The sequence below is a fragment of the Remersonia thermophila genome, chromosome 3 (assembly GCF_042764415.1).
Source record: "Remersonia thermophila strain ATCC 22073 chromosome 3, whole genome shotgun sequence".
Lineage (NCBI taxonomy): Eukaryota > Fungi > Ascomycota > Sordariomycetes > Sordariales > Chaetomiaceae > Remersonia > Remersonia thermophila.
The window spans coordinates 4,232,838-4,248,975 of NC_092219.1; the positions used below are offsets into that span (position 1 = coordinate 4,232,838).

The window sequence follows — 16,138 nt, forward strand, 5'->3', positions numbered from 1 at the left end:
CACAAAGACATCGAACTAGGACGACACAAAAGAAACCATGCGGGCGAAGGAGGGTTTGGACCAAGCCAGCTGAGGTGACACATTTTCCTGGAGAAAAAGAGCGTGCATGCACCGAGGAAAGCATGGAGCATGGTTCCGGGTTGCATCGTTCGTGTTGATTCGCAAGACGAAAAAAAAACTCATGGGCACAAAGCAAGTGGTCGGATTGAAATCCGAGAGACCTGCCTGGATTGGAGGCGTTGGATGCATTGGATGCACCGTGGTTCCCGGACGTCCGCCGGTGCATGCATACTGCGTAGGTGGTTCAAGACTTGACGCAATATTTCTTGGTCTGCAGCCGGGTAGGGAAGGTTGGCAGGCTGTCGGGGCTGTCAGCGCGTCAGCACAGCATTCGGCGCCTTCCAGTGTGGTCTCCAGCTGAGGTGTGCCTCAGGCATTCGTGGGGGACCTTCCTGTACGGTAGTGTTTGACAGCCCGTGCAACTGTCCACGGGTGTACTACGGTAGTATGTACTGTAGTAGAGTGTACTGCGGTACGTACCTACCTAGGTACCTAGGTACCTTGGCTGAGTTACTGTGTACACAGTAGGCGTAGCTGAGGGTCAGCGTCGGGTACCTTAGGTATGCATCACCACCACCCGAGATTTCCACCGGGCAGGCAGGTTGACCTGAGCTGACCTGGACCCGACCCTGGACCGATGGACGGGACGCGGAGGGATTGGATGAGATGGAGGGATGGATGGATGGATGGACGGGACTTTGTTGACCGGACGGCATGCCAGCCCACAGGGCTCCACACCTCACCCGGTAAAAAGCCAAGACCCAGAGAGACCCACCGGCCAGCCGGGCCTTGTGGAGCCCGGACCGCCGACCGCAAAAAAAGTTTCGAGGGGATCGGGAAGCTGTCTTGATTCGCACGCGCAAACCAACGAAGCCGCTGCCATCCTCCAGCGACCACCATCGATCGCATCACAGCCTTCGAAACCACAAAAGAAAAAAAGAAGGAAACTCCAAACCACTACGGGATCACGGGCCAGCCCTCAGAGGAGAAAACAAAAAAAAAAAGACTTGCGATCCGTCGACCCGATTTCACAACGATGGCGGCCGAAGTGCTGCCCCTCGCGCAGCTCAAGCTGCCATCCGGGCCTAGTCCCGTCACCCCCGAGCAGCGATACTGGAAGTCGTTCAAGAACCAAAAGTCTCACACGTCGACCGCCTCGTGGCCCATCTCGCACATCAGCTTCCCCGCGGGCAACGCCAACCCCTCGGTCCTGTCCACCTCCTTCGTCGCCGCCGCCAAGGCCAACGACCTCTTCGCCGTGACCTCGGGCCCGAGAATCGACCTCTTCTCCATCCGGAAGCGCGAGCTCCTCAAAACCATCGGCCGCTTCGACAGCGAGGCCCACTGCGGCGAGATCCGTCCCGATGGCCGCGTCCTCGTCGCCGGCGAAGACACGGGCCGCATGCAGGTCTTTGACGTGGCGGGCGGCTCCCGCGCCGTCATCCTCAAGACCTGGCACGTGCACAAGCAGCCCGTCTGGGTCACCAAGTGGTCCCCCGCCGACCTGACCACCCTCATGAGCGCCAGCGACGACAAGACGGTCCGCCTCTGGGACCTGCCCTCCAACGACCCCACCCACGTCTTCGCCGGCCACTCCGACTACGTCCGCAGCGGCGCCTTCATCCCCAACGCCAACGGCAACCTGCTCGTCTCGGGCTCCTACGACGAAACCGTCCGCGTCTGGGACGCCCGCGCCCCCGGCGCCGCCGTCATGACCTTCAAGCACGCCGACCCCATCGAGGACGTCCTGCCGCTCCCCTCGGGCACTACCCTCCTCGCCGCCGCCGGCAACGCCATCTCGGTCCTCGACCTCGTCGCCGCCAAGCCCCTCCGCCTCATCACGAACCACCAAAAGACGGTCACGTCCCTCGCCCTGGCCTCCCACGGCCGCCGCCTCGTCAGCGGCAGCCTCGACGGCCACGTCAAGGTGTTTGAGACGTCGGGCTGGAACGTCGTCGCCGGCTCCAAGTACCCCAGCCCCATCCTGTCCCTGTCCGTCATCACCGCCGGCGCCGGCCAGGAGGACCGCCACCTCGCCGTGGGCATGCAGTCCGGCGTGCTCTCCCTGCGCACCCGCCTGACCGGCCCCGCCGCCGAGCGCGCCCGCGCCGCCGCCGCCGTCGAGGCCGCCCTCGACAAGGGCTCCCAGGCCGTCGACCGCCTCGACGCGCAGCGCGCCCGGCGCAAGCGCGCCGCCGTCACCAACAAGGCCATGGACCTGCTCGGCGAGTCGGTCGACGTGGTGATCCCCTCGGACCTGTCGGGCCGCCGCAAGCAAAAGCTCAAGCCCTGGCAGCGCCACTTCCGCAGCGGCCGCTACGCCGCGGCGCTCGACGACGTCGTCGACATGGCCGCGCCCGGCTACCAGCCCGTCACGGCCCTGACGCTGCTCGTGGCCCTCCGCCACCGCTCCGCCCTCCGCGAGGCCCTCGAGGGCCGCGACGAGGTGTCGGTCCTGCCCCTGCTGCGGTGGGCCGCCAAGTACATGCCCGACCCCCGCTACCGGCCCGTCTGCGTCGACGTGGCGCTGCACCTGCTCGACCTGTACGGCGAGCACGTCGGCGCCAGCGCCGAGCTGGCCGCCCAGTTCCAGGCCCTGCTGGGCAAGGTGAGCAAGGAGGTGGAGAAGGCCCAGATGGCCATCCAGACCGGCGGCATGGTCGAGAGCTTGATGCTGGGGATGCAATAGTGCTACCGTGTCTACCGTGTCTACCTACCTACGGCGTATGGGAGCGTGATGGGCTAATCTTGTTTGCATGGCGTTGGCGTTGGGGGGAGGGAGGGGTACCCTAAGGAGAAGGAGAAGACAAAAACATGCATTTGGGTTTAATCTTGGTTGAGGGCATTTTTGGACTTGCGGGATGGTTGTTTCCAGCAAAAGAAAAACAAAAAGATACCTACCTATCTGTACCTACCCGTGTCTTGTATTACCGAAACAGCTCCCTGTCGAGTTGGCTTTCTCCATGTCCTCTGAACGTACCTGGGCCGTCTGTTTCCTGTGTGTTCCCATCTTTCGAACGACCTGATCGCCTGGGAGAAAGCAACGATGGATTGGATGGCAAACAACCAGAACCAGAACCTGTTGACGAGAACCGGAGAGCCCACTATCACGACTCGCTACTATACGGAAAATACAGAGAAAAAAAAAGAAACCCCGGCGCAACAACAGCCGGATAGGTACCTGAACCGTTGTTGTTGTTGTTGTTGTTGTTGTTGTAACCAAAGCCTTACCGTCTCGGCGCCTCAAACCGCGTCCAATACTCCCGATAGGCCCAGCAGAGCTTTTCAAACGCTTCCGTCTTCCTCTCCTTCTTCTTCTTTCTCTGTCTCTGTCTCTGTCTCCGCTGACCGCCTATGCTCGCGCTGTCTTCCAACGTGACATCTTCCCGCTCTTCCACCTCAACATCGCTCCCGCTCCCGCTCCCGCTCTCGCTCCCGCCGTCGCTCTCGCTCTCGCCGTCCCCCAGGCGACCCTCATCGTCCAAAGAACCCGATCCGGAAAACACCACAGCCCGCACCTCGGAACCCAACCCATCTCGATCCTCCTCCGTGCCTTGCCACCGAGCCAGCCGTCGCCAGAAGCGCATGTACGTTTCCCACCGGGACTCGTCCCAGTCGCGCTCCCTGCCCAGCCAGCGCAGCCGCCTGCGCGTGACGGGTCGCGGACGAGGAAAAAGCGGATATTGCGGCTGTGGTTGTTGTTGTTGTTGTTGTTGTTGTTGTTGCTGCTGCTGCTGCTGCTGCTTGTTCTTGTTCTTGTTCTCCCAGGATAACGACGAAAGGGGGCCGTCCTGCCGCCGCCGCCGCCGCCGCCGCCTCTGCTGCTGCTGCTGCTGCTGCTGCTGCTGCCCCCAGCCCCCGCGCAAGCAAGCCCGAAGCGTCGCGGAGACGCCCGCTCCTTACCGGCCTCCCAGCTCCGCCTCCAGGCCCTGCACGTGCGCCCCGTACTCCTCCGGGCGCGGATCGCCCTCGCGCCACTGCTGGGGGTTCCCGTCGGCCGGGATGGGCACCTGGCCCGGCACCTGCGCCTGCAGGCTGTGGTGCGGGCCGGCCCCGGGCACGGTCCTCACGAGCTGGCGGAAGCGGAACACCTCCTCGAGGATCATCTTGCGCATCTCGTTGACGTCGTCGATCACCTCAAAGTCAAAGTTGAAGGTGGATGGGCAGTCGGGCTCGTCGGACGGGTCGTGCCAGATGGCGAGGTAGGGGTGGGCCAGGGCCTCCTCGACCGAGATGCGGCGGGTCGGGTCGAAGGCGAGCATGCGGTCGAGGAGGTCCAGGGCGTCCGGGTTGGCGTTGGGGAAGAGCGAGTGGAACGACTTCTTGGCCATGAAGGGCAGGTTGCGCACGTACTCCTGGGCGCGCGGCGAGCCGATGCGCGAGAGGGTTTCCTCGTTGGGCGTGCCGAGGATGTGGAGGATCTGGTTGAGCTGGTCGACGTAGTCGCGGCCCTTGAAGAAGGGACGGCCGCCGAGGAGCTCGGCCAGGATGCAACCGACGGACCAGACGTCGACTGGAAGTGGTGAAGGGGGAGGTTAGAGAGGTTAGCAAAAAGGGGGGATAAAGAAAAAACAAAAAGAAGGGAATACGAACTGGCTTTGGTGTAGTTCTGGAAGCTGAGCATGATCTCGGGCGCGCGGTACCATCTCGTCGCGACGTACTCGGTCATGTACCCGGCGTTCTCTTCCGGGTCGATCGAGAAGCCGCGGGCCAGGCCGAAATCACAAATCTTGAGCTCGCAGTCGGCGTTGACGAGCAGGTTGCCCGGCTTGAGGTCGCGGTGCAGCACGTTGGCCGAGTGGATATACTTGAGGCCGCAGAGGATCTGGTAGATGAAGGACTGGAAGTGGGCGTCGGTCAGGGGCTGGCCCGACCGGATGATGGCCGCCAGGTCGCACTCCATGAGCTCTGCGGGCCGGAGCACGGTTTGTCAGCGGGGGGAGGGGGAGGATTCTCGGGGAGACGGAGAGGGAAGGGCCGGTTGCGCGCGTACCCTCGTAGAGATACGTCTCGTTAAAGTTGTCGGGCCTAGGAATGTCCATGTCGTACAGGCAAGTGATCTGCACGGCGGGCCTCGGGTCAGCGTCGAGTTACGACCAACACGTTTCCAATCTTGGACAAGAAGAACCGCGGCGCGTCTTACGTTGCGATGACCCCGGAAGTGCTGAAGGAGCTTGATTTCGCGCAGAGCGCGCTTGGCGAGGATCTTCTTGCTGAAGACATTGGTGACCTTTTTGATGGCCACGCCCTCGTTGGTCTGGGTGTTGACGGCGGCGCTTTGGAGGGGGGAGAGGGGAAAAAAAGTCAGCGGCTGGGCGCATCTCGACGGTGTCGTCGACACGAGGGAAAGAATGGGCAAACATACCAGACAATGCCGTAGGCGCCCTGGCCGAGCTCCTTGGTCACCGTGTACCGCTCGTCGACGATGAAGTCTTGGTTGAAGACCTTGAAGATCTTCCGGCCCTGCAGATCAGCCATGGTGGTCAAAGGATGCCGTTGTCGTCGTTTGCCGAAGCTGGGGTCCGCGTTGGAGAGATTTCGAGCCGAGCTGCCTTTGCTCTGTTACGACGTTATGTGCAAGGACGCGATCGTCGCGGCGGAGGAGGGATCCCCTTGATGGTGAACGCGGGGTGGATTCTGTATTCTACCCAAAAGGAGGGGCAGACAAGGGAGTCAGGACCGAAAGTGGCGGCAGCAAAAGCGGGAGTGCGGGGCGAGCGAGAGGGGGCCCAAGGCACGGCTGAAGAGGATGACCAAAGGACGCGAGTCGAAGGCGGGGGGAAGAGGGAGAGAGGGGGCTGAGCTGGGTCCGGATGCCAGGCCAAGCACAAGGCTGCGGGAGAGCAAAGAACGGATGCTCAAGCAGAGCAAAGAGGACGGTTTTACAACGCAACAAGGCAGCCTGATGCGTGTGATGTGTGATTCCAGAACAATGAGCTGCCAGGAGCTAGAGCAAGCTTGGTCTTTAATAAGGGTCCGGCAGCAAGCATCCAGGGGCTGAGGCACGGGGCCAGGCGTGTGGGCTCTTTGCTGGTGCTGCTGATGCCGCTGGTGCTGGTGCTGCTGGAGCCGCTGCCGCTGCCGCTACTAGGTAGTTACAGCGTACGCGGCGCGGGGCCATGCAATGGGGGTGTGGATGCAACCCTGGCCCGCCCGGGTCAGGTCGTCAGCGAGAGCTAGGTACCTACACAGTAGGTAGGTAGCTGGGCCTTTGTTGGTGGTGGGACCGGGTGACGGGAGGTGTGACAAAGAAGGAGAGTGGATGCGCAATGTGCAGGGGGACCGAGCTTAGTAGCACATAGACCCGACTCCCTTTCACCCATGTTTGTTTTTCACCAGTCTCCCGTCTGCCACAGAAAGCAAGCCATCCAGCCCGCAGGAAGCCGGACAGCCTGGAAAGAGGGGAGCTACCTCGTTACCCGCCGGAACAGGCCAGGCGGAGGAGAGTTGGAGGGACCCACTTCCGCGGGCCAAGCCATGATTGGCTCGACTCGTGCTGATGGCACCTAGGCGCAAGGTTGGTTACGCGCGCGACAAAACCGGCACCATGCCCAACGCTGCAAGAGGCGAAATGCAGTTGGGAAGAGCTCAGGGGATCCGTGGAGTTTGGCGGTTCCCAAGCCGGGGGGGGAAGGGGAACCGAAAATGACGTTGGGTCCAATCGGCCGTTGCGCTGATGGGGGGAGCATGAGCATTGGCTGGCTTGTCATCAAACTGGGAATCCATTCGGTGGAGTTCATCGTTGATGAGTTATTTGCGGCCTGAGCAACAAAGGATTCCAGCTTCGGGTTCCGGGAGATCCGCCGCCTCAGCCTGGAACCCTGGGCGACCAAACTGCCGGCCCTCGTGCCTCCCGGGCCGCCAAAGTTGGCCGTAAGGCTGAGGCGGGCGGGGCACCCATGGAACCTCCATCCAACCTTTGTTCTTCAGCTCGGGGGGGGGACGGCCAAGAAGAAGCTGCGTCTGCACACTGCCACCGCCTTCGATACGTGCCCATGGTGTACACAGTATGTATTAGCGCAGCTTTCTCCCAGCCCAAGCAAAAGCATTGAGCTTGGCCGATCCAGGATCCAAGTCCACGCCAAGGAGCTCGATCCATGCCGTACACCAGAGGCAGTTCACTCGGCTGCGCCGCAAGGATTCCAAGACACCACCCTCTCTAACTCTTTCTTTCCACTGGGCCCCCCCAAATCGGCGCCAACACGGGGTATCGATTCCATCTAGGCTGTACCACCTAACGCCCGCTCATCCTCCGTCCCCCTCCCCCACCCCCCACCACACCCTCATCGCGCCCTCACCTCGTCTTATTTTGCCTCCTCTCGCCACCTACCTAGGCGGCTCGATATCCGGAAACACCTCCTTCAAAAAGTTGAGCGAAAACCTCGTCGCCTGCTCATACGCCTTCTCAAACCCCTGCCTCCCGCCGTAGTACGGGTCGCTGATGACCTCGGCCTTGCCCGTGCCCGAGTACTCGCCAAAGAGCATCACCTTGGCCTTGGAGCTGGGCTTCCGCCGCTGCTGGAGCCGCTGCAGGTCTTCGAGGTTGCTCCGGTCCATGGCGAAGACGTAGTCAAACCTGTCAAAGTCGGAGGCGTCGACCTGTGGGGGGTGAGCCGGGTTAGGTACGTTACGGCCTCGGCAGAACGTGACTTGTGGTTTTGGGGGGGAAGGGAGGGGGGGGGGGGTTGAGCGGTGATGAGAGATCTACCTTGCGGGCGTAGTGCACGTAGTCGGTGATGCCGTGGCTCTTGAGGGTTGCAAGGGTCCGGTCGTCGGGTTCCTCGCCAACGTGATAGCCACCTGTACCGGGTGTCAGCCAGTCCATGGAGCGACAGAAGGAGAGAGAGAGAGAGAGAGAGAGAGAGAGAGAGAGAGAGAGAGAGAGAGAGAGAGAGAGAGAGAGAGGTCTTCCGCCTTTCTCTTACCTGTCCCGCAAGAGTCAATCTCCCCGATGAGACCCTCGTAGGGAGGCTTCCTCGCCAGCGACTGAAAGACACCCTCGGCCATGGTCGACCGGCAGATGTTGCCGAGACAGACGAAGAGAACGGAGAGAGGTTGTGAGTCGGCCATGGCTACCTAAGGCTGGGGAAGAAGTGAGCAAGCCAAACAGCACGAAGAATGCAAGAATAAGTGGATCTTCTTCGTCTGAAGTGGTGTAAATGGGTAAAAGCTCAGGGCCGACATCCAGTCTGTTGGGACAAGGCTAAAGGTACGATGGGTGGGGGGGCCGCCCTGAGGGCGGAGGGGTCCTGGAAGCGTGGCGGGGCAATCGATAAGCTGCTGGAAACCTGAGCTCGATAACGGTCAGGGTTAGGGTTTTTTGGGTGTCGCCGGCCGCTTGGTCTGTGCGTGCACGCAACCCCCGGGGGCCAGCTGCGGGTGTGCACAGACCACCCAAGTCGGTCTATATATTGCTGCCCGCCCTCCCCAATTCTTAGGATTTTCTTCTCTCTCTTCTTTCTTCATACTTACCTTGATTGGGTACACCTGGATCAAGAAGCAGGGGTACCAGGGCGATAGGCCTGCATTGCACAGCGCGGAGCATGTCGTCCTGAATTGTCCTTCGGGGCCGTTCCGGTCGTAATTTTTGATGTCCAACCCTCTTTTTTCGCTGTGAGCTCGGCCTTGGGTCGGGTCATGGAGAAGAAAAGGAACCAACCTGCAACTGTTTACCGAGATGTGATTGCGTCTGGGTTCTCCGTATGATTTTCGTGGCGTGTGGGGGGGACACTGGGGAGGGGCATATGCGCGTCATGCCCTGCCTGACTTCGTACTTAATGCGCCCACCAGCTCGATTCGGTTTCGCGTCGCCACCCGGAGCCGTTGGGAACCTGCGTAGCGCACCACAAGTCAGGTAGTTCGTCGGACTCGCCCATTCATCCACCCGAGCCTTCTTGTGCGTTGGGTCCTTGTTGACGCACCGTTATCGTCCACGATGTGGAATCGCGTTTCTTGGAGTTTCAGCGCCCCCCGAAACTCCGGGGTCCCGTTGGCTCAATCTAGCGTCAATCACGCAAAGTTGCGCCATGTAAGGGGAGGATTGTTGCGGGCGCACAAAGATGCACGTCGGACGCACGCCGCACGCGAATTTGCGGGGTACTGAGACATCAACGACTTGTATTGTTAGATCTGATTCCTCATCAGCCACCTCATGGATCCCCTTCCGAGATGCCGATTCCACACCAGCGGCGAACGCAACGCCGATAACTCCGCTCCGTCCGCAGCATGCCGCCGGACATCCCCCGCAGGACATGTCTTGGACACATGGCCTTCGTCCACGTCTCGCCCTCGGTGGTGATGCTTCGGCTACGGCTTGGAGTGACCGTTTCGCCGCCCACCACGCAGGTCTTGCCTTTCCCCGCGGCATAGGTAGAGAGAAAGGAAAGGCGCGCAGCAGTGGAACGCACGCCGGCATGAGGGAATAAGCAGTCCACGAAGCTCGGGAGCTTTCCGCTCTGTATCAACCACCCGCGCCGCCCCCCCAACCCCCCCTAACTAAAAAAAAACACCCCCAATGCCGCCGCATTCCGTCATCAGCAAGCTGCTCCTCATAAATGGGTCCCGAAACAACCTCGATGCTCGGCGTGGAGGTGCTTCTGAGAATCGATGGAGCCCCCTTCGCGTCCATTGGTACAAGAACCAGGTTACAGCCGGATTTTCCCTGACCGACTTGGTCCGCAGATCTCCCATCGTAATACGGACCGTCTTGTCGATACGGAGCATCTGAGACCCGACGCTTCAGATCGAAACCCCAAAAGCGGGTTCATCGGGCTTCTCGTGGACCTGACTGAAGTCATCGGGTGAGCCCGGAGACTGGGATCTGTGGCAAAGTGACGAGATCCAACGTTCGCCTTGAATATCTGCCATTTGGGATACACCCTGCGGCACATGCCCGAGCGTGTTTGCATTTTCGTTTTAATTTCGTTCCAACCTCGGCCGTTTTTGCCAGCGTCTGCTTCAACAAGTCTCGGATCAACCAGAAGTCAAGCCGTCCAAGAGCGCAAATCGTCTGGCTCCGGACGACGGCCGACCCTATACCATTTCTGGTCGCCATCGCACACGCACACCGCACCAACTGGTCCCTCTCGTATCTCGGCCGAAACGACGACAATCTTGTCGATCCACAAGCCAAGACAGCAAAGATGGTCCAGCACTGCCCGCCACTGCGGCCTCCGGCTGTTCAGAGCAGCGACGTCTACGTCCGCCGCCCCGGCCCCTGCTTCTCTCCTGCCTCGCCCCCGTCGCCTCCCTCGCCCATCACCCCCGCCGACGACGACGACGACGACGGCGGCGGCGGCGGCGGCTCGGCCATGATCCTCAAGCCCCACGCTCTCCTCTCCCAACCGTCCCTCAGCGCCTGCGACAAGAAGCTCGCTCTCGAGTCGCGCCTCTCCAGCGCCGTCCACGTCCTCGCCACCGAGGCGGCCGCCCTGCAGGCCGTGACGGAGCTGTACGCGACCGACCGCCTGGCCCGCGACGGCTTCACGCGGGCCGTCGAGGCCGTCCTCCGCTGCCAGTCCCCGCACCGGCGCGGCAAGGTCGTCGTCCTCGGCGTCGGCAAGTCCGGGCACATCGCCCGCAAGCTCGTGGCGACGCTCAACAGCGTCTCGGTGCGGGCCGTCTTCCTGCACCCCACCGAGGCCCTGCACGGCGACCTCGGCCTCGTCTCCCCGCACGACACCCTCCTGCTCGTCACCTTCTCCGGCCGCACCCCGGAGCTCCTCGCCCTGCTCCCGCACCTCGACCCCGCCTTGCCCCTCATCCTCCTGACCGGCCACGACCGCCCGGACACGTGCGACCTGCTCCGCCGCCGGCCCGGCGCCATCCTCCTGCCCGCCCCCATCCACGAGGACGAGACCCGCTCCTTTGGCGTCGCGGCACCGACCACGTCCACCACCGTCGCCTTGGCGGTCGCGGATGCGCTCGCGCTCGTCGTGGCCGCGGAGCTGCACGAGGGAGGCGTCGAGAGCGTGTTCAAGAGGAATCACCCGGGGGGTGCCATCGGGGCGGCGTTTTTGAGCGGGACGGGACACGCGGCGGCAGCGACAACGACGACAGCGTCGGCAAAAAGGGATCTGAGGTCCGTGATGGTCCGGCTGGAGGAGGTGCCGAGGGTGGACGGAAAGGCCCCGACGGGCCTGGACGTTTTGCGCGCCGCGTACGCTAGCCCCAAGGGGTGGGTGAGGGTCTCGCCTTTGGCCACGGCGGCATCCGACGCCGCCTCCGACGCGGCCGGCGGCGAGCCCTGACGGTCCTCGCCCCGCACAAGATCCGGCGCATCCCCGCCTCCGCCATGGCGCGCCCGCTCGGCGATCCCGAGCTCGCGTGGCTGGCCACCCCGGAAGCCGACCTCGTCCGCGTCGCGGCGGGCGAGGAGGTCGGGACCGTGGCCGACTGGCTCAAGGGGCTGAGGGCGTCGGCCTCTGCCTCGCCGTCCCTGTCGTCCTCGTCGTCCTGTTCCGATTTCGGCCTGGGTCTTGGGATCGACGGCGGCCATCGCCAAGAGGCAAGGAGCGAGGAAGGGCCCTACGGCGACGAGGCGGTCATCGCCGTCGTGGAAAAGGGCCAGGTGCTGGGGTTCCTGGAGGTGGGGACGCTGTTGGAGCTGGCTTCCGGTGACATCTAATTCCGCGGTCCTTGTGCGCCCTTTCCCGCTTGCTCCCGCTGGGGTTTCGCCCGAGGATGATGGGACGGAAGGGATGAGGCGAATGATTTTGGGATGGCACTGGGGCGGCGGTGTGGCTGGTGTGTGCTTCTCTGTTCCGGCGGAGGCTGGGGTGGCTTTTTCTGCTTACTGGGCTGCATTTAGCACGGCGTTCTTGGGTGATGCTCGGCGGTGCTCTTTTTTTTTTTTTTTTTTTTTTTTTGGTTCTTTTCTGGATAACATGAGATGACGAGGCTTGGCAAGCGCGCTGGGTGTCAATCGTCATTCCATCCATGGGTGGCAGCAATGGGTTGAGCAAAGAGACCATGACGATTGCATGGACGGTATGGGAGGATATTGCTGTTTAGCAAGGCTTCCCCGTCGTGGGATTAATACATCATCACGCATGATGTACTCCGTCGCTCAAGGTTGGGTTCCGGATTCAATTATCGGATCATTATGTCCAACAACGACCTTGATTTGATACACAGAAATGTGCGTAATTCTTTTCCTGGCTGCAGAACGCGAGGTAGCCAACCCCTAATCTTCACTACTGCTACTGCTCGCCGAGCTCTCGTCCTCGGTCTCGCCCCCTTCTTCCGTCTCAGACTCCGCGTCCGACGATTCCGACGACGAGCTGCTGCTCGAGCTCGACGTCTCGGCGACAGGGCCGTTGCAATCCACATCCATCATCTCCTTGTCCTCCGACCCGTCGCTCTCACCGCTGGAGCTGCTGCTGCTGCTGCTGCTACTGCTGCTGGCAGCACTTTCTGCGTCGCTCTCCGAGTCGCTGTCATTGGACTCTGAGCCAGCATCATCCGAATCCGAATCCGAGTCGGATTCGGACTCGGACTCGGACTCGCTGCTGCTGCTACTGCTACTGCTGCTACTGCTGCTGCTGCTGTCGTCGTCATCGTCATCCACCGCCGTGCGCCGGTTCCGCAACCTGCGCCGCTTGGCGGGGCGTTGAGAACCGTCGTCGTGCCGTTGCGCACGGCTGTCGGCGCCGTTTGTCAAGGTAGGCGACGATCTTCCTGCCGTGGCGGAAGAGTCCGTGGTCGTCGTCGTGGTTGTCGTCACCGTAGCGCTGCTCTCCTCGCTATCTGAGAGCTCGCGCAGCACCCTCTCGGCGCGGATTCTCCGAAGCAGGCGATGCTTGACCTCGGGGGTCGCGATGCGGATCACGTACTCCACCTCGTCGAGGGAGCGCTTGCCATTGGCGTTCTTGGGGCTCTTCCCCGTTGGCGCGTCGCTGTGCTGCTGCAGATCCCGCAGGAACCGGGATATCGTCTCGTCGTACTCTTGCTGCCGGGCCTCCTTCTCCGGGAGGGCGGCGGGGAACGCTCCCGCGCCGGCCTCCATGTCGGTCTTGCGGATCTCGGCGGCCGTGTCCCGCAGGCGGGTCCGCACGAAGCCTTTGAGGTCGCGGATGTACTCGTAGAAGAGGGGGATGTCGGCCGAGGGGACGCGCTCGCCGTCGAAGACGTACTTGATGAGCAGGGTCTGGTGGTTCTTGTTGAACTTCCAGGCGTCGCGGGCGGTGTGCCACTGGCGGAGGTAGCTGAGCGACGGCTCAAGGTTGGTCTCGGACTTTGCGGCGGCGGCGGCGGCGGCAGCCTGCTTGCTGGCCTTCTTCTTCGCCTTCTTCTTGGCCTTCTTTTTGGCCGCGGCCTCCTTCTTCCGCTCGGCGCTGTCTTTGGTGTCGGGCGCAAAGGACACGGATTTCTTGTGGGACGACGGCGTCTCCGGGTTGGCCGACGTCGGCTCCCCTCGGCGAGGCTTCTTATTCGGGGTTTGCGCTTGTACCGCGTTGGCGCCGGAGGATGGCACGCCCGGTTGTTTCCTCTTGAGAGCGCTGGCCGGGCTCGCGACGGGACGGGTCGGCGGTGCGCGGGCGGCGTGCGACTGGGCAGGGTTTGGCGCAGAATTGGAAGAGGTCGCCGCGGGATTGGCCTCGCCAGACGCCGGGCCCTTGAGCTTCAAGCCCAATCGCTTCCACGCGGGGACGTGAGCAGACATGATGGCGGCAGGAGACCGCGGGAAAGAGGACGTAGGGCAGACGGGGATGGACCGGCCCTAAAGCAAGCAGAAAAACTCGGATCGCTAATGGACGGATGTGGTTGACGTGGATTGGCTGGGAGGGACCGTGGGAAAAAGGTGAAATGCCACACAGCGGCAGCGAGCCGGGAACAGCCAAGCCGAGTGGTCAATGGGTTTATACGGAGTACGGCTAGTGGGAAATACTGGGGCTCGGGAAGCAGATCCGTTTGCTGATTGCGACCTCGAGTCTCGAGTTCACGGAGCTTCCCCCCCAATGCCGCTTGTGCGGTTTTCTGTTGTGTCGCGCTGCAGATCGGCAGCAGCAAACAAATTTCTGTCCACCCATCTTATCGCCGGCAGCAGGGGTCCTGATAAGATCCGAGGTGGGGTCATGTTAGGTGGCTGCTAGGCGGGGCCATAGGTGGGTCTGCCAAGAGCACCTCAGGTCGGGTCCAGCGTCAGGTTCCGCCCCGTGTACTGTGTAACTACAGCTTGGTGCCTGAAATTGCACCCTAACATCCAAGGCAGCAAAGCCTCAGCTTCTTCAGCCTTGCCTGCCTACTTGTGGCTCCAGGCAAACCACGGCAACGCGTCAATGGCTGGGCACAGGTGGGAGCTCCAACAGACGAACCGAACCTCCGCTGCAACTCGAACCTAAGCTCTACTGCCCTTCCCGACCCAAACGCACGACACCACATCCTCCCCCCCCGCCTCCCCCAACGACAAGAAACAGAATCGAAGCCGCCCTTTGCGCATATCGTACAAACACAAACAATTCCTAATTTCTTCTTGTCCGCTCGCTGCCCATCAAAATGGCGGGTGAGTCCCCTCCTCCCCAGCTGTTGCTGCGACAGCTCCCAAAGCTCCACCCGACGCCGCTAACACATGGAACACCAGGCAACGCTGGCTACGACAGGCACATTACCATCTTCTCGGAGCAGGGCAGGCTGTACCAAGTCGGTATGTCGAACGAACCCCGGACGCAGCATGGCAGAATCGGTACGGTCGCCAGGGTGAGCGGGGAAGCTGATGCGGCTTGTCAGAATATGCCTTCAAGGCCATCACGGCGGCGAACATCATGTCGATTGGTGTGCGGGGAAAGGACTGCGCCGTTGTCCTGTCGCAAAAGAAGGTTCCGGTATGACGTGCCCGTGGGAGTTGCTCCCCCCTCCCCCGGGAACCACGCCATGGGCTGACGAGCGCCCCAGGATAAACTCATCGACCCCTCCTCCGTCTCCCACATCTTCCAGATCTCGCCGTCGGTCGGCTGCGTCATGACGGGATCCATCGCCGATGCCCGCGCCTTTTCACAGCGCGCCCAGTCCGAGGCCGCCGAGTTCAAGTACAAGTACGGCTACGAGATGCCATGCGACGCCCTGGCCAAGCGCCTGGCCAACATCAGCCAAGTCTACACCCAGAGGGTACGTAGCGGCGCCATCTTGTTCCTTGCTTTTCCCCCTCTAGCGTCCTCGTCCTGACCGTTCCAGGCGTACATGCGCCCCTACGGCGTCGCCACCACCTTGATATCTCTCGACTCCGAGTTCGGCCCGCAGCTGTTCAAGTGCGACCCGGCCGGCTACTACATCGGCTACAAGGGCACCGCTGCGGGGCCCAAGCAGCAGGAGGCCATCAACCACCTCGAGAAGAAGCTCAAGAACAAGGACTGCGCCCCGGGCGACTGGAAGGAGGTCGTGGAGCTTGCCATCACGACCCTCAGCACCGTGCTGAGCATGGACTTCAAGAAGACCGAGATCGAGATCGGCATCGTCGGCGGTCCCCACCCAGACGGCAAGGAGGGCACGTACCCGGGGTTCAGGAAGCTGACCGAGGACGAGATCGATGAGAGGTTACAAGCCATCGCCGAGAAGGATTGAGAGGGCGCCAAAGGCCAGCGCTGCAAGATGCCCAAAGAGTATACAGCTCGGTGCGTCGAAGTGGAGGGAGGGCATAGTGGGGGGACGTCATGCCACGGGTGAGGTTCATATTCCTCCCTCCCCCCTGAATAGTATGGAACGGCGTTTGCTTCCCGCTGTGCTGTCCGCGCACGATGATGAATCCGGAATAGAGCAAGCATGTCATGACCTTCCCATGCAGCTCCATGTACTCCATGTAGCCGAAGGTTTACGGAATGATGAGCAAGTTTCTTCGAGAGCCAGTGATCTGGCTCTTTTCTCAACCCTGTCCAGAAATGACCAGCCTGGCAAGGCAGACCGGAGCGACCAGGCGCCTTGTCAAAGGTGACGTGAAGCCGCTTGCAGGCTCTAAGAACCCGGCACGGTGGATCGGGTTGGGCACGGGCTTCGACGGGGGAATGTCGAGCGCCAATCCGGTTCACGGGACGGTGGTTGGGCGAGATGCAACGGCGGAGCTGACAGTTTGTTCCAGAAGCCGGCG

General features: G+C 61.9%; 6 protein-coding genes across 6 annotated transcripts; 3 read left to right on the top strand and 3 right to left on the bottom strand.

Moving 5' to 3' along the window:
• Nucleotides 1–1,096: 1,096 nt before the first annotated feature.
• VTJ83DRAFT_4040 (uncharacterized protein) lies at nt 1,097–2,749 on the top strand (the record flags this gene model as incomplete). The annotated part of the gene is made up of 1 exon (XM_071010486.1): nt 1,097–2,749. One exon carries the CDS (start codon nt 1,097–1,099, stop codon nt 2,747–2,749), a length of 1,653 nt encoding a protein of 550 aa, XP_070867918.1.
• A 1,210-nt stretch (nt 2,750–3,959) lies between these two features.
• On the bottom strand, nt 3,960–5,538 carry VTJ83DRAFT_4041 (uncharacterized protein; the record flags this gene model as incomplete). Its single annotated transcript, XM_071010487.1, has 5 exons — nt 3,960–4,573; nt 4,654–4,968; nt 5,054–5,120; nt 5,204–5,336; nt 5,426–5,538. The coding sequence occupies 5 exons, from the start codon at nt 5,536–5,538 to the stop codon at nt 3,960–3,962; spliced, it is 1,242 nt and encodes a 413-aa protein (XP_070867919.1).
• A 1,848-nt stretch (nt 5,539–7,386) lies between these two features.
• On the bottom strand, nt 7,387–8,130 carry VTJ83DRAFT_4042 (uncharacterized protein; the record flags this gene model as incomplete). The annotated part of the gene is made up of 3 exons (XM_071010488.1): nt 7,387–7,659; nt 7,769–7,860; nt 7,986–8,130. The coding sequence occupies 3 exons, from the start codon at nt 8,128–8,130 to the stop codon at nt 7,387–7,389; spliced, it is 510 nt and encodes a 169-aa protein (XP_070867920.1).
• A 2,072-nt stretch (nt 8,131–10,202) lies between these two features.
• On the top strand, nt 10,203–11,309 carry VTJ83DRAFT_4043 (uncharacterized protein; the record flags this gene model as incomplete). Its single annotated transcript, XM_071010489.1, has 1 exon — nt 10,203–11,309. The coding sequence occupies one exon, from the start codon at nt 10,203–10,205 to the stop codon at nt 11,307–11,309; it is 1,107 nt and encodes a 368-aa protein (XP_070867921.1).
• Nucleotides 11,310–12,244: 935 nt separating this feature from the next.
• Nucleotides 12,245–13,723, bottom strand: VTJ83DRAFT_4044 (uncharacterized protein; the record flags this gene model as incomplete). Its single annotated transcript, XM_071010490.1, has 1 exon — nt 12,245–13,723. The coding sequence occupies one exon, from the start codon at nt 13,721–13,723 to the stop codon at nt 12,245–12,247; it is 1,479 nt and encodes a 492-aa protein (XP_070867922.1).
• An 833-nt stretch (nt 13,724–14,556) lies between these two features.
• On the top strand, nt 14,557–15,618 carry VTJ83DRAFT_4045 (uncharacterized protein; the record flags this gene model as incomplete). The annotated part of the gene is made up of 5 exons (XM_071010491.1): nt 14,557–14,563; nt 14,642–14,704; nt 14,788–14,882; nt 14,953–15,165; nt 15,232–15,618. 5 exons carry the CDS (start codon nt 14,557–14,559, stop codon nt 15,616–15,618), a joined length of 765 nt encoding a protein of 254 aa, XP_070867923.1.
• Between the last annotated feature and the right edge of the window lie 520 nt (nt 15,619–16,138).